Genomic DNA, 20,396 nt, shown 5'->3' on the forward strand with positions numbered 1-20,396 from the left:
TGGGTGAGGCTGTTATATGAGGCCCCGATGGCGAGCGTAGCCACAAATAGGAGGAGATCGGAGTACTTTCGGTTGTACCGGGAGACGAGGCAGGGGTGTCCCCTGTCCCCTTTGCTCTTTGCGTTGGCAATTGAGCCGCTGGCCATGGCGTTGAGGGAGTCGAGGAATTGGAGGGGTCTGGTCCGGGGTGGGGAGGAGCACCGAGTGTCATTTTATGCAGATGACTTGTTGCTTTATGTGGCGGACCCAGTGGGGGGAATGCCGGAGGTGATGCAGATCCTTAGGGAATTTGGGGGCTTTTCTGGGTACAAGCTCAACCTGGGTAAGAGTGAGCTGTTCGTCGTGCACCCGGGGGATCAAGAGGAGGGGATTGGTAGGCTCCCGCTGAAAAGGGCGGGGAGGAGCTTTCGGTACCTGGGGGTCCAGGTGGCTAGGAGCTGGGGGGCCCTTCATAAGCTTAATCTCACTAGGCTGGTGGAGCAAATGGAGGAGGAGTTCAAAAGATGGGACACGTTGCCGCTGTCGCTGGCGGGCAGGGTGCAGTCCGTCAAGATGACGGTACTCGTCTAGATGAGGACTCGTCTACTGAGGTAGTATGGGCCGAGGTTAGGAACAGTAGAGGGGAGGTCACCCTGTTGCGAGTTGTCTATAGACCTCCGAATAGTTCCAGAGATGTAGAGGAAAGGATTGCAAAGATGATTCTCGACAGGAGCGAGAGTAAGAGGGTAGTTGTTATGGGGGACTTTAACTTTCCAAATATTGACTGGAAATACTATAGTTCGAGTACTATAGATGGGTCAGTTTTTGTGCAGTGTGTGCAGGAGGGTTTTCTGACACAGTATGTAGACAGGCCAACAAGGGGCGAGGCCACATTGGATTTGGTACTGGGTAATGAACCCGGCCAGGTGTTAGATTTAGATGTAGGTGAGCACTTTGGTGATAGTGATCACAACTCGGTTATGTTTACTTTAGCAATGGGCAGGGATAGGTATATACCGCAAGGCAAGAATTATAGCTGGTGGAAAGGCAATTATGATGCTATTCGGCAAGATTTAGGATGTATAGGATGGGGAAGGAAACTGCAGGGGATGGGTACAATCGAAATGTGGAGATTTTTCAAGGAACAGCTACTGCGTGTCCTTGATAAGTATGTACCTGTCAGGCAGGGAGGAAGTTGTCGAGCAAGGGAAACGTGGTTTACTAAGGAAGTTGAAGCACTTGTCAAGAGGAAGAAGAAGGCTTATGTTAGGATGAGACATGAAGGCTCAGTTAGGGCACTTGAGAGTTACAAGTTAGCCAGGAAGGACCTAAACGGAGAGTTAAGAAGAGCGAGGAGAGGACACGAAAAGTCGTTGGCGGATAGGATCAAGGAAAACCCTAAGGCTTTCTATAGGTATATCAGGAACAAAAGAATGACTAGAGTAAGATTAGGGCCAATCAAGGATAGTAGTGGAAGTTGTGTGTGGAATCAGAGGAGATAGGGGAAGCGTTAAATGGATATTTTTCGTCAGTGTTTACACTGGAGAAAGACAATGTTGTCGAGGAGAACACTCAGGTTCAGTCGACCAGGCTAGATGGAATTGAGGTTCAAAAGGAGGAGGTGTTAGCAATTTTGGAAAATGTCAAAATAGATAAGTCCCCTGGGCCAGATGGGATTTATCCTAGGATTCTCTGGGAAGCCAGGGAGGAGATTGCAGAGCCTTTGTCCTTGATCTTTATGTCGTCTTTGTCGACAGGAATAGTGCCGGAAGACTGGAGGATAGCAAATGTTGTCCCCTTGTTCAAGAAGGGGAGTAGCGACAACCCTGGTAATTATAGACCTGTGAGCCTTACTTCGGTTGTGGGTAAAATGTTGGAAAAGGTTATAAGAGATAGGGTTTATAATCATCTTGAAAAGAACAAGTTGATTAGCGATAGTCAACACGGTTTTGTGAAGGGTAGGTCATGCCTCACAAACCTTATTGAGTTTTTTGAGAAGGTGACCAAACAGTTGGATCAGGGTAAAGCTGTTGATGTGGTGTATATGGATTTCAGTAAGGCGTTTGATAAGGTTCCCCACGGTAGGCTATTGCAGAAAATAAGGAAGTATGGAATTGAAGGTGATTTAGCGGTTTGGATCAGTAATTGGCTAGTTGAAAGAAGACAGAGGGTGGTGGTTGATGGCAAATGTTCATCCTGGAGTTCAGTTACTAGTGGTGTACCGCAAGGATCTGTTTTGGGGCCACTGCTGTTTGTCATTTTTATAAATGACCTGGAAGAGGGTGTAGAAGGATGGGTTAGTAAATTTGCAGATGACACGAAGGTCGGTGGAGTTGTGGATAGTGCTGAAGGATGTTATAGGATACAGAGGGACATAGATAAGCTGCAGAGCTGGGCTGAGAGGTGGCAGATGGAGTTTAATGCGGAAAAGTGTGAGGTGGTTCACTTTGGAAGGAGTAACAGGAATGCAGAGTACTGGGCTAATGGCAAGATTCTTGGTAGTGTAGATGAACAGAGAGATCTCGGCATCCAGGTACATAAATCCCTGAAAGTTGCCACCTAGGTTAATAGGGCTGTTAAGAAGGCATATGGTGTGCTAGCCTTTATAAGCAGAGGGATTGAGTTTTGGAACCACAAGGTCATGCTGCAGCTGTACATAACTCTGGTGCGGCCGCACCTGGAGTACTGCATGCAGTTCTGGTCACCACATTATAGGAAGGATGTGGAAGCTTTGGAAAGGGTTCAGAGGAGATTTACTAGGATGTTGCCTGGTATGGAGGGAAGGTCTTACGAGGAAAGGCTCAGGGACTTGAGGTTGTTTTCGTTAGAGAGGAGAAGGCTGAGAGATGACTTAATAGAGACATATAAGATAGTCAGAGGGTTAGATAGGGTGGACAGTGAGAGTCTTTTTCCTCGGATGGTGATGACCAACACGAGGGGACATAGCTTTAAATTGAGGGGTGATAGATATAGGACAGATGTCAGAGGCAGTTTCTTTACTCAGAGAGTAGTAGGGGTGTGGAACGCCCTGCCTGCAACAGTAGTAGACTCGCCAACTTTAAGGGCATTTAAGTGGTCACTGGATAGACATATGGATGGAAATGGAATAGTGTAGGTCAGATAGGCTTCAGATGGTTTCACAGGTCGGCGCAACATTGAGGGCCGAAGGGCCCGTACTGCGCTGTAGTGTTCTATGTACTCCCAAGGTTTTTGTTCCTGTTCCAGTGCCTCCCCATCCTTATCCCGAAGGCCTTTTTTGGGAGGGTCAATAGGATCATTACGGGATTTGTATGGGACTCCGAGGGTGAGAAGGGTGTTTTTGGAGCGGGGCAGGGATAGGGGGGGCTGGCGTTGCCCAACCTCTGTGGGTACTACTGGGCTGCCAACACAGTGATGGTGTATAAGTGGGTAATGGACGGGGCAGGGGCAGCATGGAAGAGGATGGAGATGGCGTCCTGCATGGACACGAGCCTGGAGGCGCTGGTAATGGCGCCGTTGCTGCTCCCTCCAACGAGGTATACCACGAGCACGGTGGTAGCGGCTACGCTCAAAATTTGGGGGCAATGGAGACGGCATGGGGGGAGGTGGGGGGCTCGATGGAGTCCCCGATACGGGGGAACCACCGGTTTGTCCCAGGGAGCATCGATGGCAGGTTTCTGGGCTGGCACAGGGTAGGTATTAGGAGTTTGAGGGACCTGTTTGTGGATGGGAGGTTTGCGAGCCTGGGTGAGTTAGAGGGGAAGTTTGGGCTCTCCCCGGGGAACATGTTTAGGTACATGCAGGTTAGGGCGTTTGCCAGGCTGCAGGTGGAGGGGTTCCCTCTGCTGCTCCCACGTGGGGTACGGGACAGGGTGCTCTCCGGGGTGTGGGTTGGAGGGGGGAGGATTTTGGACGTGTACCACATCATGCAGGAGGTGGATGAGGCCTCGGTGGAGGGGCTGAAGGGTAAATGGGAGGAGGAGCTGGGTGAGGAGATTGAGATGGGGACGTGGGCGGATGCCCTGGAAAGAGTGAATTCCTCCTCTTCCTGTGCGAGGCTTAGCCTCATACAGTTCAAGGTGCTGCACAGGGCCCACATGACTGGGACGAGGATGAGTAGGTTTTTCGGGGGCAAAGACAGATGTGCTAGGTGCTCGGGGAGCCCAGCGAACCACGCCCATATGTTCTGGGCATGCCCAGCGCTGGGGGAGTTTTGGAAGGGGGTAGCAAGGACGGTGTCGAGGGTGCTAGGATCCAGAGTCAAGCCAGGCTGGGGACTCGCGATTTTTGGGGTTGCAGTGGAGCGGGGAGTGCAGGAGGCGAAAGAGGCCAGTGTTCTGGCCTTTGCGTCCCTAGTAGCCCGGCGGAGGATCTTGCTTCAACAGAAGGAGGCAAGGTCCCCAACTGTGGAGGCCTGGATCAATGATATGGCGGGGTTCATCAAGTTGGAGAAGGTGAAATTTGCCCTGAGGGGATCAGTACAGGATCTTTAGGCGGTGGCAGCCTTTCCTGGACTTCCTGGCAGGATGGTAGGAAAATAGGCCGGCAGCAGCAGCAACTGGGTTTGTTTCGGGGGAAGGGAGAAATGTGTATATGTGTTTATTGGCTATGCCGGGTGTTTATCTATCTCTCCTTTTTGTTGTTACTGGGGGGGGGGGGGGGGGGGGGGGGGGTTGGTTTTGGGGGTTAGTGTGTTTTTCTTTTTGTTGTTGTTAATATTGTTTTCTTCTTGTTATTTTCTGTTTTGGATATGTTTTTGAAAATCTCAATAAAAATTATTTTTTAAAAAGGAATTGCAAATTCAAAAGTCCTGTGGTCTGCTCTATGAGGTACTATGTGGAGGTGTGAGCAGCGTTGTACCTCTTCTTGGCACATGTCTGAGGGCGACATATCGGAGTCATCAGCCAGTGTTTAAATGAGTAGCCCTTATCTCCCTGCAGATGTTCTGGCCCCTAAAAAATCCCAAGCTGTATGTGTCATAGAAACTCCCAGGGTAATGTGCACACATGTGCAGGATGTACTTTTAATGGTCACATGAGTTGCATGTTGATGGATAGGTAATGTTTGCGGTTTATAAATATTGGCAGCTGCTGCCAGGGAGCTCGCATAGCCATATGGGTGCAGCCTATTGAACTCTTGGAAAGCTTGACATAGTTACAAAGCCCATAAATCTTTTAGCCTGGCCATCCTCGCCCAGAGCAAACCTGAGATAATAGTGGGTTTTTCTCCAAAGGGCATCGATCATCTCATTTATGCAGTGATGCATTGCCGCACAGGTCCCCTGTTGTTACCTGGAAAGACCCAGAGCAAATAAATTGAATACTGTCACCACTTTCAAGGCCACTGGGCGGGGAAGCCTCCAAACCCATGTGGATCAGGTCTTCACGAAAACGGTGGCATATGTGATGTCTGAGGTCTCTGATGCATCGCAGGAATACAGGCACCGCCTCTCATTCATTTGTAAGGAGACGACTCTTCGCCGATAAACTTTGTGTGTGGCGAGTCATCCCCATTGCCTAGGCCTCTCCTCCTCAGCTTCGTGTTCATACTCAGGCTCCTTTTGGCCTTGGTGTCCAGGTGGTGCCTCCTGCTGGAGCGGCACGTGCCAATTCCTCTCTCCTTCCTCTCCTCCAAATCTCTTGAGAAATGCAGTTGGGGCCCTGGATCCGTTTGATCTTTTGCCTTAAAGAGATGGTCATAAGGTTCAGAAAGGGAAGCTGATTGAAAGACCTATGGGAGATGTAAGGCTGAGCAGCTTTGGGTGAATTGATTGCAGTGTGCCTGGAGGTGAGCAACATTACATTCCAGAGATATTTCATCTGGAGCCCTCTGGGGTATGATAAGGTGTGATTGAAATTATTAAACCAAAGTAGGTCTGCAGCCACTCTGAATTGGTAGAACAATGACCTTTCAGTTGTTCATAGTCAATGAATTGAATCCATTTGGCCACTGGTGAATAAGATTAATTGTTAAACCATGACTCCCCTTCACTGATGAGATTCTGGAAATGATGCTTTTGTGCCTCCTTCACTATTGCCTTCACTCTCCAAAGCTGCATTCCTATCTTAAATTTTGCTGAGGTTGAAACTTTGATATGAAGCTACTGAGTTCTGCTTATCCCTTTAACAGCAGAAAATGAAATGATTGGCTTGCTGTTGCTTCACGGGCAACAAGGTCGCTGTCCTATGTAACAGATTTTGATCATGACCACTGTGGTGGCACCAACAAGTGAGTATGCATCTCGAGTTGGAGCTTTATAGCCCAATGCAGTGCTCCTCCCACACTGCCTCATTCACCTCCCAATGGAGTCATTGTTCTAGGTTATCAAGTGGTTCACCTTTACTACAGGACAGAGTTTGGCTTTCTTTCCCTCACTGTCCACATGACTCTGGTTTACCTGAAGCCTCAAGATGTGCAGGTAGAACTGCACATTGGCAATTGATTATCTATGTTTGGGGGGGGGGGGGCTATTGGGGAATGATTATCTGTGTGTGTGTAGTGGGTGGGGGAGTTATTGGGATTTGATTATCTGTGTGTGTGGTAGGGGTTTGATTATCTGTGTCTGTGTGGGTGGTGTTAGTTATGATTATCTGTGTGTGTGGTGGGGTATTGGGTTTGATTATCTGTGTGTGTGTGTGGGGGCTCATTGGGGTTTGATTGTGTGTGTGTGTGGTGGGGGGGGGGCTCATTGGGGTTTGATTATTTGTGTGTGGGGGAGTTATTGGGATTTGAATATCTGTGTGTGTGGTGGGGGGCTATTGGGTTTTGATTCTGTTTTTGTGGGAGGGGATTATTGGGGTATGATTATGTGTGTGTGGCTGGGTTGGTTATTGGGTTTTGATTATTTGTGTGTGGGGGGGTTATTGAGATTTGGGTATCAGTGTATGTGTGTGAGAGTGGTTTTGGGGTTTGATTACTGGGGCGGGGCGGTGTGAGGGTGGAGTTGAGATTTGATTACGGGGGGGGGGGGGGGGGGCGCTATTGGGTCTCGAGCTCCCTCCCCCTCCCCCTCCTCGCGCGCTTTTAACGGTCGCCAACCCCGCGCGCTGCATCAGGACCAGGAAAAATCCCGCCGGTTTGGTGGAGCGGGGAAGTGAAGCTGCCGCCATGAACTGGGTTGGGGGGGTTCGGTGAGTTCCCGACAAAGAATAGAGGGGTTGCGGGAGAAGATGAAAGGGCAGAAGTAAGGCAGGTGGTAATGGTGGTGAGTAAAAGTTAGGGGGAAGAGGGAATGAGTGGGGATTGCGAATGAGGGAGGGCAATGAGATGTGAGTGGGAATGGAAGTGGAATATGGGGAGGAAGGGAAAGAGGATTGGGAATAAGGAGCGGGAGGTGGAAGGGAAAGAGGATTGAGGGCACATGGAATAATGGAGAGAATAAGAAGGTGTGGGATGGAAGGTTGGAGGAGGAGGAAAGGGAAATGGGGCGGAGGCAAAAGCAGGGAGGTGAGGAGAATGAGAGATAAAGTAGAGGGAATGAAAATGGGAGAAGGGGTAGAAAGGAGGAGGGAGGAAAGGGAAATGTGAGAACAAGGGGAGGGAGATAAAGGGAGGGAAATGAGAGAGCGAGGGGAGGGAGATAAAGGGAGGGAAATGAGAGAGCTAGGGGAGGGAGATATAGGGAGGGAAATGAGAGAGCTAGGGGAGGGAGATAAAAGGAGGGAAAGAAGGAATTGGGAATAGTGTAGAGGGACTTTAGAAGGGTTTCACAGGACGGTGCAACATCGTGGGCCGAAGGGCCTGTACTGCGCTGCAATGTTCTATGTTCTATGACACAAAGGGTGGGAAGAGGAGGGAAGAACGGAAGAGAAGAGGGATAAAGTGTAGAGGGGCCAGAAGGAAAGGGAGTTTAGGGATTGTGAAAGGAGATAAATGTTAGCTGGAGAGGTGCAGGGGAGGAGGGAAAGGAGGTGGATGGCAAGGGAGGAATGGAGGGAAGAGGGCAGGATGAGAGGTAGAGGGGGTAAGGCTGGCAATCGTAATTATAACTATTATACTGATGAACAATTTAATATGATTGTGAGTTTGGAAGCTGTATTATTTATTCATTTCAATAGTAGAAGTTGAAGTGCAAACTTTCAGACGATCAAATATCTTTGATTATTTGGTAACGGTAAGTAAATACCCAGGTTAATATATGGGAGCTAGTGGCGTAGTGCAGGCATTTTCAAAGTGGGGTCGGGACCCGGATGGGTCGCGGGAGGGTTGCAGAGCCATCCATCACGGCGTTCCCGATCGCGGGTATTCACGCACAACAGCCGCAGCAGCCGAATTTTAACAATGCTGGCTGCGAATGGCTTTAAGAAGACGACCGTGACAAGCCAAAAAAATAGGGGCGCACTGCGCATGTATGCCCGCTCATCAGTGCCCATGCGCGAAGCGCAGCGAGAAGCACCGACGACTCCTGACCCAGGAGAAGATTTTATTTTTTAAAATTCAGTGCAATCTTCCTGCCTGAAATGAGGCGGAGAGCAGGTCACACGCCCCAAACACGGATGTCACGTGCTTTGGGCGTGATTGTGAATCCTCCATTTTGTCAGCAACAAACAAATAAATGAGGACCAAGCGGGCTCATCTCTTGCATTAAAGGTAAAAGAAAATGGCGGGTCGAGAATGTCGACTGGTGTGGGTTGCGAAGGTTGGCCGGCGTGGGTCACTAATGTTGGCTGGCATGGGTCCCGTAGGTTGGCATGCTGGTAAAAATGGGTCCCCGGACAAAAAGTTTGAAAAACATTGGTGTAGTGGTATTTCACTGGACGAGTAATCCAGAGACCCAGGTTAATGGTCTTGGGACCCGTGTTTGAATCCCATCATGGCAGGTGTTGGAATTTAAACTCAATAAAATATTTGGAATTGAAAGTCGAATGTTGACCACCAGTGTTGATTGTCATAAAAACCCTTCTGGTTCACTAATGCCCTTTAGGAAAGGAAATCTGCCGTCCTTACCTGATCTGGTCTGGCCTTCTCGTGACTCCAGACCCACAGCAATATGATTGACTCTTAAATGGCCTAGCAAGCCACTCAGTTGTATTCAACCGTAACAAAAAAACAAAAAAGTAATGAAACAGGACGGACCCAAGCACCTGAAATGACAACTGCAAACGCAGCCTTGACGACCCTGTAACACCCTCCTTGCTAACATCTGTGGCCTTGTGCCAAAGTTGGGAGAGCTGTATTACAGACTAGTCAAGTAACAGCCTTCCATAGTTGTACTCAGAATCATACCTTACAGACGGTGTCCGAGACACCACTCCATTTGTGGGTATGTCCTGTCTCACCGCAAGACAGACCGAGCAAAGGTGGAGGCACAGTGGTATATAGTTGGAAGGGACTTGTCCTGGGAGTCCTCCACATTGACCCTGGACCCCATGAAGTTTCATGGCTTCAGGTTAAACATGGGCAAGGAAACCTGCTGATTACCACATACTGTGCACCATCGTGAATCAGTGCTCCTCCATGTTGAACACCACTTGGAAGTACTGAGGATGGCAAAGTCGCAGAATATACTCTGGGTGGGGGGCTTCAATGTCCATCACCAAGGGTGGCTCGGTTGTACCACCACAGACCGAGCTGGCTGGGTCCTATAGGACATAGCTGCTAGACTGGGACTGCAGCAGGTATTGAGGGGACCAACAAGAGGGGAAAATATACTTAACCTCATCCTCACCAACCTGCCTGATGCAAATGCATCTATGACGGTATCAGTAGAAGTGACAACTGCACAGTCCATGTGGAGACAAAGTCCCATCTTCACATTCCTCCATCGTGTTGTGTGGCACTACCACTGTGCTAAATGGGATAGACTTCAAACAGATCAAGCAACTCAAAACTAGGAATCCATTAGGCACTGTGGGCCATCAACAGCAGCAGAACTCTACTCAACCACAATCTGCAACCTCATGGTCCAGCAGAAGCCCCATTCTCGAGAGCATCCTATCCAGTTGCATCACAGCGTGGTATGGCAACAGCTCAGCCCAAGATCTCAAGAAACTGCAGTGTGGTGAACTCAGCCCAACGCATCACACATGCGTGCCACCCTCCCGTTAATTCTGCCTACACCTCCCGCTGCTCAGGAAGGCAGACAGCATTGTCAGAGACCCCTCCCACACAGGTTTTGCCCTCTTCCAGACCATTCCATCAGGCAGAAGATACAGATGTCTGAAGACCCATACATCCAGACATAGGAACAGCTTCTTCCCCACAGCTACTGGACTCCTCAACGACTCTCGCTCGGATTCATCTGTTCCCTGTAAGAACACTATTCACGACACACAATGCTGCTCTTGCTCATGTATTTGCTTTGTTTGGCCCTTGTTCTGCAGTGTAACCAATCAGTATTTGTCGATGTACTTTGTTGATTATTCATTTTGTCTACTGTGTACGTTCCCTTGGTCGCAGAAAAATACTCGCCCCCAAAAGATGTGGTGCCAGGTCCGTCGTGAACTCCTTATGGGATTCCGCCGGGTAACCATTGGGCCCGGGCCTTCCCTGACTTTATACCCCTGATACTATCCAATACCTCCCTCATCCCCTGTCTCTTCTCTTCCAACTGTGCAAACTCCAGTTCGTCTCAGAACCGTCCCATGTCCACCTCTTCACCACCTGAGTCCGCCCTGTACAGCATTTTATAGTAACGGCTGAACACGTTGTTTATCTTCCCCGGCTCTGACACCACACCCCCTGCCCCAGTCAGTATCTTCAATGTTTTCCTGGACTCGGCCACCTCCGTAGCTGATGTGCTAACATTCGACTTGCCTTCTCCTTGTATTTGTACTGCACCCGCTTGCTCTACGCAGCTGTCCCACCGTCATCCCTGTCGTTAACTTATCAAATTGCCCCTGTAATATTTTTCCTCCTCGTGAATCCCTTGTGGTGGGTGCCTCTAGTACTCCCTATCTACCTCCACTATCTGACTCATTAGCCATATTCCTCCCTCCTTTCCCTATCTGCATGAGCCTTGTATGAGTTAATCTGCCTTCAGACCACCACTTTTAGCACTTTCCAAAATGTGGTCACTGACACCTCCCTGTTTTGGTTCAATTCTACATAATCTTGAAAATGAAAATTGAAAAATGAAATGAAAATCGCTTATTGTCACAAGTAGGCTTCAAATGAAGTTACTGTGAAAAGCCCCTAGTCGCCACATTCTGGCACCTGTTCGGGGAGGCTGGTACGGGAATTGAACCGTGCTGCTGGCCTGCCTTGGTGTGCTTTCAAAGCCAGCGATTTAGCCCTGTGCTAAACCAGCCCCTAATGTTTAATCACAGCTCGCACTTTGTCACAAAACCCTCTATCTGCCAACAATCCCAAATCGAGCCTCCACCCCGGCCTTTGCTCCTGTCCCAATCTAAGCCAAATCTCCAGCCGAGATTACTATCTCTGCGTATTCTGCCTCTTGCATCCCAACCAAAACCTCGCGGCTCACCACAAAAAGTTGATTCTTAAATGCACCAATGCACATGTGATAAAAAGGAATACCAAAATAATTGAGTACTCTTAAATTTTTTTAAAAAGGAAAGAAATCCGTACTCTAAATTTATTAAATAAAAGGAATACTTAATTCCCCCAGGGATCTTGAAGTGCCACGGGTCCACCATATCCATTGTTTCCATAAATCTGCCCAGCTCGTTTGCCATTCATATTCTACCCATTAACCTGGGGCTTGACCTATCTACCCTCTGCTCTAGGACACAAGTAAAATCTCCTCCCATAATCAACTGGTGCATGGCCAAGTCCTGGATTGCTGCCAGCAACCCCCTCATAAAACCTTCATCGTCCCAATTTGGCACATACACATTCATCAATACCACCGGTGCTCCTTCTAATACCCCATTCACCATCACATATCTCCCACCCGGGTCCCTCACTTCCTTCACGCTCATAAACCCTGTTTTCCTACTCATCAAAATTGCCACCCCCGCGACTTTGAATCAAACCCAGAGTGGAAAACATGACCCACCCATCTCTAACCTGGTCCTTCACAGGGAGGTGTGTCTCTCCGCTTTTAAACTGGTTAGGTGCGCAATGTCCCAAGATCTCTTCACCGGTCCATTGAGCGATCGCAAGTTCCATGCTATCAGCTTGATGCACGATCAATTGTACAAAGACTAAGGTTGGATACAACTGTGGATTTATTGCAGTAAGAAGTGTGGCCTCCCACAGCAGCTGGCGAAATGGCTGTTGAATAGAAGACACGCATATTTATACTCCTCCTTCTGGGCGGAGCCAGCAGGCAGGGGCTACCGGCGAACCTGTAGTACAGGTCCTACCTTACATCACCGAGTACAGGTGTAACATTGGTTTACCATATTCACCCCCTGTTCAAAAATGAGTCCGGCGGGGGTGGTGGAGAACTACATAGAGTAGTGAATTTATGTACAGTGTTTTATCAGGGAAAAGAAAAGAAAATGTCAGTTGAAAGTCCGGTGCCACTTAGAGATTCAACTGTCTGGTGTTGTGACGTTCTGCTGGGAGCGACGGAGCGGTGGCGGCGACGTCGATGCTGGCGATGTCGATGCTGGCCTGATGTTGGATGACTCCGGGAGTGTGCCGAAATCCTCTTCATCCTCTGGCGTGGGCAGGGGAAGGAGAGATGGTCCTCGTGGGGTTAATGTTGGGAGCGCCGGGGGAGGGGAGGGTGGCGCCAGGCCGGAGAAGTGTGTATGGGTGGAACCTGCTGGTGCCAGGTCCCTGAGGGAGACGGTATCTTGGCGGCCGTTGGGGTACGCCATATAGGCATACTGGGGGTTGGCATGTAGCAATTGCACCCCAACCACCAAAGGGTCCGCCTTGTGGAGTTGGACGTGCCTACGGAGCAGGACCGTCCCTGGAGCTGCGAGCCAAGTCGGGAGCGACACCCCAGATGTGGACTTCCTGGGGAAGGCAAAAATACATTCATGGGATGTGTTATTCGTAGCGGTGCATAGTATTGACCGGATGGAGTGTAGTGCATCAGGGAGGACCTCCTGCCAGCGAGAGGCTGGGAGGTTCCTGGACCAGTTGAACGGCCCTCCATACCGTCAGTTCTCGCTCTCTACCTGCCCATTTCCCCGGGGATTATAGCTGGTCGTCCTGCTGGAGGCGATACCCCTGTTGAGCAGGAACTGACACAGCTCATCATTCATGAACGAGGATCCCCTGTCACTGTGGATGTACGCGGGGAAACCCAACAGAGCGAAGATTGTGTTTAGGGCTTTGATGACGGTGGCAGACATCAAATCGGAGCATGGGATGGCGAAGGGGAATCTGGAGTACACATCGACCACACTGAGAATATACGTGTTTCGGTCGGTGGAGGGGAGGGGCCCTTTGAAATTCACACTGAGGCATTCAAAGGGGCGGGAGGCCTTCACCAGGCGCGCACGGTCCGGCCGATAGAAGTGCGGCTTGCACTCCGCACAGACCTGGCAGTCCCTGGTGACTGTCCGTACTTCCTCGACAGAGTAGGGCAGATTGCGGACCTTTATAAAATGGTACAACTGTGTGACTCCCGGGTGACAAAGGCTGTCGTGTAGGGCCCGGAGTCGGTCTACTTGTGCGCTGGCACATGTACCTCGGGATAGGGCGTCTGGGTGCTCGTTGAGTTTGCCGGGGCGATACAAAATCTCGTAATTTTGATTTTGCCCCGCTGCGAGTTGTTAAACATGAATCCTACATGAAGGCTACCGACCGTTGGTTAGTGTGGAGAGTGAATCTCCTGCCGGCCAGATAATGCCTCCAATGCCGCACAGCTTCAACGATAGCTTGGGCCTCTTTTTCGACGGACGAGTGCCGAATTTCTGAGGCATGATGGGTGCGGGAAAAGAATACCATGGGTCTGCCTGCCTGATTGAGGGTGGCGGCAAGTGCGACGTCTGATGCAACGCTTTCTACTTGGAAGGGCAGTGTCTCGTCTACTGCGTGCATCCCGGCATTGGCTATATCAGCTCTGACACGGGCGAAGCCCTGTTGTGCCTCTGCCGTAAGGGGAAAGTGGATGGACTGTGTGAGTGGGCGGGTCTTGTTCGCATAGTTTGGGACCCACTGGGCACAGTAGGAGAAGAACTCCAGGCAGCGTTTGAGGGCCTTGGGGCAATGGGGGAGGGGGTCGGGAACGGGGCCCAGAACTCCGTTCTGGACCACATAGCCGAGGATAGCTAAGCGGGTTGTGCTGAACACTCACTTCTCCTTGTTGTAGGTGAGGCTGAGGAGAGTGGCGGTGTGGAGGAATTTGGCAAGGTTGGCATCGTGGTCCTGCTGATCGTGGCCGCAGATGGTGACGTTGTCTAGGTACGGGAAGGTGGCCCGTAAATCGTATCGGTCGACCATTCGGTCCATCTCCCTTTGGAAGACTGAGACTCCGTTAGTGACGCCGAAAGAAACCCTGAGGAAGTGATAGAGACGACCGTCCGCCTCGAAAGCAGTGTATGGATGGTCCGATTTACGAATGGGGAGCTGGTGGTAGGCGGATTTGAGGTCTATCGTTGAGAAGACCCGGTACTGCGCAATCTGATTGACCATATCAGATATGGGAGGGGGTACGCGTCGAGCTGCGTGTACCGATTGATGGTCTGGATGTAGTTTTAACGACTACCACTTGGGGTCTCCAGTGGCTGTTGCTGGCCTCGATGATGCTTTCCCGAAGCAACCGCTGGACCTCAGACCTGATGAAAGTCTTGTCCTGGGTGCTGTACCGTCTGCTCCTGGTGGCAACGGGTTTGCAATCCGGAGTTAGATTGGCAAAGAGGGAGGGTGGTAGGGTCCCTTTACGGTCTTTAGACCCTTTAGGGTCGCGAGGCTGCACACAGTGAGGGGTGGTAGGGGCCCGCCGAATTTGAGGGTAAGGCCCTGGAGATTGCATTGAAAGTCCAGGCCTAGTAGTAGTGCAGTGCAGAGATTAGGAAGGACGTAGAGGTGGAAACCGCTGAATTCTACACCCTGGACCTTGAGAGTGACCGTGCAGAACCCCCGGATCGCGACGGAATGGGATCGGAGGCCAGGGAGATTCTTTGATTGGCGGGGTGGACCGCGAGGGAGCAGCTCCTTACTGTATCCGGGTGGATGAAGCTTTCGGTGCTCCCGGAGTCCAGCAGGCAAGAGGTCATGTGACCGTTGATTCTCATACTGGTCGAAGCGGTCGCCAGGTTGTGCGGACGAGACTGGTCGAGCGTCACTGTGACGAGCTGCGGTCGGTCGTCGCTGGCGTCAGAAGACGGAGAGTGTGGGGGCCCCAGGTCGTGGAATGCTGTCGGCGTCCTTGCCCCGTGGGGAAGACAAGATGGCGGCACCTGAAGATCCTGCGGGGGACAAAATGGCAGCGCCCATGGGCTGCACGTTGCGGGGGCTGGACAAGATGGCGGCGCCCATGGGCCGCGCGTGGTCCGGGAAGGTGAAGGTGGCGGCGCCCACTGGCCGCGTGTTGCCAGGCCGAAGATGACGCTGCCCATTGTGTGTAGGTCAGGGGGGAGGGGGCGATAGCGGCGACAGCGCGGGCCTGGCACACTGCGGCGAATGTGCCCCTTTTTGCCGCAAGCCTTGCAAATGGCAGTGCGGGCCGGGCAGCATTGGCGGGGTGCTTCTGCTGGCCACAGAAGTAACATCAGGGACCCGCGGGGTTGGCGTGTGACTCAGGCGTACTGGCTGGGTAAAGGCCCGGCTGGGGTGGCCGTCTGTGGTGTCCATGAGGGATTGAAGGGGTGGGCCACGCAGCCGGAGGGGTAGGCCTGAGCATTACGTGAGCCGACCGTCAGGGAGAGTGCCAGCTTTTTAGTCTCAGCTAGGTCGAGCGTGGCCCCTTCTAGCAGTCTTTGGCGTATGAGGTCCAACCCAATCCCCGTTACAAACTCATCTCGCACAAGAAGGTTGGAATGTTCGGTGGCCATAGCGGCCTGACAGTCACAGTCCCGGACGAGTTGGATTAGGGCCCAACCGAAATCTTTTTTTTTTTTTTTAAATAATTTTTATTGAAAGAGTTTTTCCATACAGACATTTACCCCTACTAATTTTTAAATTATTTACAACACAATCCCTCTAGGCAAATGTCCCTCCCTCGCCCGCCCACTCGCGCGCACCAGTCCTCCCCCCCCCCCCCCCCCCCCAGGCAACCTTAACAAACAAGGCAGCCTACAGTTTCAGACATGAGCAGCGAGCAGACTTGCCCGCGTTACAGTCGTGCATGTCCCCCCACGACCCTTGCTGCCCCCCCTCCCTCCCCCCCCCCTCCCCTCCCCCCCTCCCCTCCCCTCCCCTCCCCCCCCCCCTCCCCCCCCTCCCCTCCCTCCCCCCCCCCCCCCTCCCCCCCCTCCCCTCCCCTCCCCCCCCCTCCCCCCCCCTCCCCTCCCCCCCTCTCCCCCCCCCCCCTCCCCCCCCCTCCCCCCCCCCCCCCCTCCCCCCCCCCGGGTTGCTGCTGCCACGACCCCAAACGTCTATCTCTGATCTAAAAAGTCAAGGAAAGGTTGCCACCGCCTGGCGAATCCCTGTACCGACCCTCTCAGGGCAAATTTGATCCTTTCTAGCTGAATATAGCTAGCCATATCGTTAATCCAAGTTTCAACGCTTGGAGGCCTCGCGTCCTTCCATTGAATTAATATCCTTCGTCGAGCCACTAGGGACGCAAAGGCCAGTATTCCAGCCTCCCTAGCCTCCTGTACCCCCGGTTCTACCCCGACCCCAAAGATCGCAAGCCCCCATCCTGGTTTAACCCTGGACCCCACCACCTTCGACACCGTCCTTGCCACCCCCTTCCAGAACCCTTCCAGCACCGGACATGCCCAGAACATATGCACATGGTTCGCTGGGCTTCCCAGACATCTGACACACCTGTCCTCACCCCCAAAGAACCGGCTCATCCTTGTCCCCGTCATGTGAGCTCTATGCAGCACCTTAAATTGAATGAGGCTCAGTCTCGCACACGAGGAGGAAGAGTTGACCTTCTCCAGTGCATCCGCCCACGTCCCGTCTTCTATCTGCTCTCCCAGCTCCCCTTCCCACTTGGCTTTCAGCTCCTCCCCTGATGCTGCTTCCGCCTCCTGCATTATCTTGTAGATGTCTGATATCTTCCCCCCTCCGACCCAGACCCCCGAGAGCACCCTATCACTCGCCCCCTTACTGGGGAGCAGGGGAAACCCCTCCACCTGCCGCCTAGCAAATGCCTTCACTTGTAAATATCTGAACATGTTTCCCGGGGGGAGCTCAAACTTCTCCTCCAGCCCTCCCAGGCTCGCAAACCTCCCCTCTATAAACAGGTCCTTCAGCTGCCGTATGCCCACCCTGTACCACCTCTGAAATCCCCCGTCGATGTTCCCCGGGATGAATCTATGGTTCCCTCTTATTGGCGCCGCCAACAGACCTCCCATTTCCCCCCTATGTCGCCTCCACTGCCCCCATATCTTGAGGGTGGCCGCCACCACCGGGCTCGTGGTGTACCTCGTGGGGGGGAGCGGCCATGGTGCCGTTACTAGGGCCCCCAGGCTTGTGTTGCCACAGGACGCCCTCTCCATTCGTTTCCAAGCTGCCCCCTCCCCTTCCATCATCCACTTGCGCACCATTGACACATTTGCCGCCCAGTAGTACCCCGAGAGATTGGGCAGTGCCAGCCCTCCACTGTCCCTACTCCGCTCCAAAAAGACCCTCCTCACCCTTGGGGTGCCATGCGCCCACACGTAGCTCATGATGCTACTCGTCACCTTTTTGAAGAAGGCCCTAGGGAGGAAGATGGGCAAGCACTGAAATAAAAACAAGAACCTTGGGAGGACCGTCATTTTGATTGACTGCACCCTCCCCGCCAGCGACAACGGTACCATGTCCCACCTCTTAAATTCCTCCTCCATCTGTTCCACCAGCCTGGAAAAGTTCAACTTGTGGAGGGTCCCCCAGTTCCTTGCCACCTGCACCCCTAAGTACCTAAAGCTCTTTCCTGCTCGCTTGAAGGGGAGTCTCCCAATACCCTCTCCCTGGTCCCCCGGGTGTATCACAAAAACCTCGCTTTTGCCCAAATTTAGTTTGTACCCCGAAAAGTCCCCAAACTCTGCTAATAGTTCCATTATCTCCGGCATTCCCCCTTCTGGGTCTGCCACGTACAGCAGTAGATCATCCGCATACAGCGATACTCGATGTTCCTCCCCTACCCTAGTCAGTCCTCTCCACCCCCCTGAACCCCTCGGTGCCATCGCCAACGGTTCAATCGCCAGTGCGAAAAGTAGGGGGGATAGGGGACATCCCTGCCTGGTCCCTCGGTGGAGCCCGAAATACTCCGACCTCCTCCCGTTTGTCACTACACTCGCCGTCGGGGCCGAGTAGAGCAACTTCACCCACTTAATAAACCCTTCCCCAAACCCAAACCGTTCCAACGTCTCCCACAGGTACTCCCACTCCACCCTATCGAATGCCTTCTCCGCGTCCAGCGCTACCACTATCTCAGCCTCCCCCTCCACTGCCGGCATCATAATTACATTCAGCAATCTCCGCACGTTCGTGTTGAGCTGCCGCCCCTTCACGAACCCCGTCTGGTCCTCATGGATTACCCCTGGCACACAATCCTCTATTCTAGCTGCCAGGATCTTTGCCAGCAACTTGGCATCCACGTTCAGAAGCGAGATAGGCCTGTAGGACCCGCACTGCACGGGGTCTTTATCCCGCTTCAATATCAGGGAGATCAGAGCCTGCGACATTGTCGGGGGCAGAACCCCCCCCTCTCGCGCCTCATTAAAGGCTCGTACCAGTACCGGTCCCACCAAGTCCACATTTTTCTTATAGAATTCCACCGGGAACCCATCTGGCCCCGGCGCCTTCCCCGCTTGCATCTGACCTATTCCCTTGACTAGCTCCTCTAGCCCTATTGGCGCCCCCAGCCCTTCTACCAGCCCCTCCTGGACCCTTGGGAACCTCAATTTATTTAGGAAGTCCTCCATTCCCCCTCTCCTCGTCGGCGGCTCAGACCGATACAACTCCTTGTAAAAATCCCTGAAGACCCCGTTCACTTCTTGCCCCTTCTGCACTACCTTCCCGCCCCTCTCCTTCACTCCCCCAATCTCCCTAGCCGCATCTCGTTTGCGAAGCTGGTGTGCCAGCATCCTGCTCGCCTTTTCCCCATACTCATAGACCGCGCCCTGTGCCCTTCTCCACTGCGTCTCTGCCTTCGTGGTGGTCAGCAGGTCGAACTTGACCTGCAGGCTGCGCCGTTCTTCCAGCAGCCCCTCCTCTGGTGCCTCCGCATATCTCCTATCCACTTCCAATAGCTCCCCCACCAGCCTCTCCCTCTCCTGCCTCTCCTTTCTTTCTCTGTGCGCCCTTATGGAGATCAGCTCTCCCCTGATCACTGCCTTCAGGGCCTCCCAGACCATCCCCACCTGCACCTCACCCGTGTCATTCAAGTCCAGATAGCTCTCAATGCTCTTCCGGACCCTTTTACACACCTCGTCGTCCGCTAACAGCCCCACATCCAGCCGCCACAGCGGGCGCTGGTCCCGCGCCTCCCCCATTTCCACATCCACCCAATGCGGTGCATGATCAGAGATCGCAATGGCCGAGTACTCAGCTTCCCGTACCCTCGGGATCAGCCCCCTGCTCAACACGAAGAAATCGATTCTGGAGTACACTCTATGGACGTGGGAGAAAAAGGAATACTCCCTCGCCCTCGGCCTACCAAACCTCCATGGGTCTACTCCTCCCATCTGCTCCATGTACCCCCTCAGCACTTCTGCCGCTGCCGGCCTCCTATTGGTCCTTGAGCTCGATCTGTCTAGCCCGGGGTCCAGCACTGTGTTAAAGTCCCCCCCCCATGATCAAGCCCCCTGCCTCCAGTCCCGGAATGAGGCCCAATAGGCGCCTCATAAAACCCGCGTCATCCCAGTTCGGGGCATATACGTTGACCATCACCACTTTCTCCCCCTGCAGCTTACCCTTCACCATCACATACCTACCCTCCTTATCCGCCACCACCTCCTCCGCCACGAACGACACCCTCTTTCCCACCAGAATCGCCACCCCCCCGGTTCTTTGCGTCCAATCCAGAGTGGAACACCTGTCCCACCCACCCCCTTCTCAGGCGAACCTGGTCCACTACCTTCAAATGGGTCTCCTGTAACATAGCTACATCAGCCTTCAGTCCCTTCAGGTGTGAGAATACCCTTGATCTCTTGACCGGCCCATTCAACCCCCTCACGTTCCAAGTGATCAGCCGGGTCGCGGGACGACCCGCCCCCTTCCCCTGCCGATTAGCCATGTCCTGTTCCCTGCTCGCCCCGGGTCGACCCTCCCCTACTGACCCGCTCCCCATGGCGATGTCCCCCTCCCCCCACCTCTCCAGTCCTCCACTTCCCGTTTCTGGTCTTTTCAGCAGCAACCCGGTGTCCCTCCCTAACCCCCCTCCCCCCCCCCCCCCAGGCTAGGACCCCTCCTAGCCGCGATGTACCCTCCATCGTACTCCCGTAAGTCAGCTGGTTCACGCTGACCCGGCTGCT

General features: G+C 52.8%; 1 protein-coding gene across 3 annotated transcripts in view; it reads left to right on the forward strand.

Annotated features, from left to right (window-relative positions):
* The first annotated feature begins 7,002 nt into the window (after positions 1–7,002).
* The window catches only part of LOC119973666 (uncharacterized protein C12orf40-like), a 196,699-nt gene continuing 183,305 nt past the window's right edge, over positions 7,003–20,396 (forward strand). For all 3 annotated transcript variants that reach the window (XM_038812050.1, XM_038812051.1, XM_038812052.1), the window contains exon 1: positions 7,003–7,088. In XM_038812050.1, the coding sequence (XP_038667978.1) occupies positions 7,066–7,088 (23 nt within the window). In that variant the 5' untranslated portion in view covers positions 7,003–7,065. The remainder of the gene's footprint in view (positions 7,089–20,396) is intronic.

This window comes from Scyliorhinus canicula, chromosome 11 (genome assembly GCF_902713615.1).
Source record: "Scyliorhinus canicula chromosome 11, sScyCan1.1, whole genome shotgun sequence".
NCBI classification, from domain to species: domain Eukaryota; kingdom Metazoa; phylum Chordata; class Chondrichthyes; order Carcharhiniformes; family Scyliorhinidae; genus Scyliorhinus; species Scyliorhinus canicula.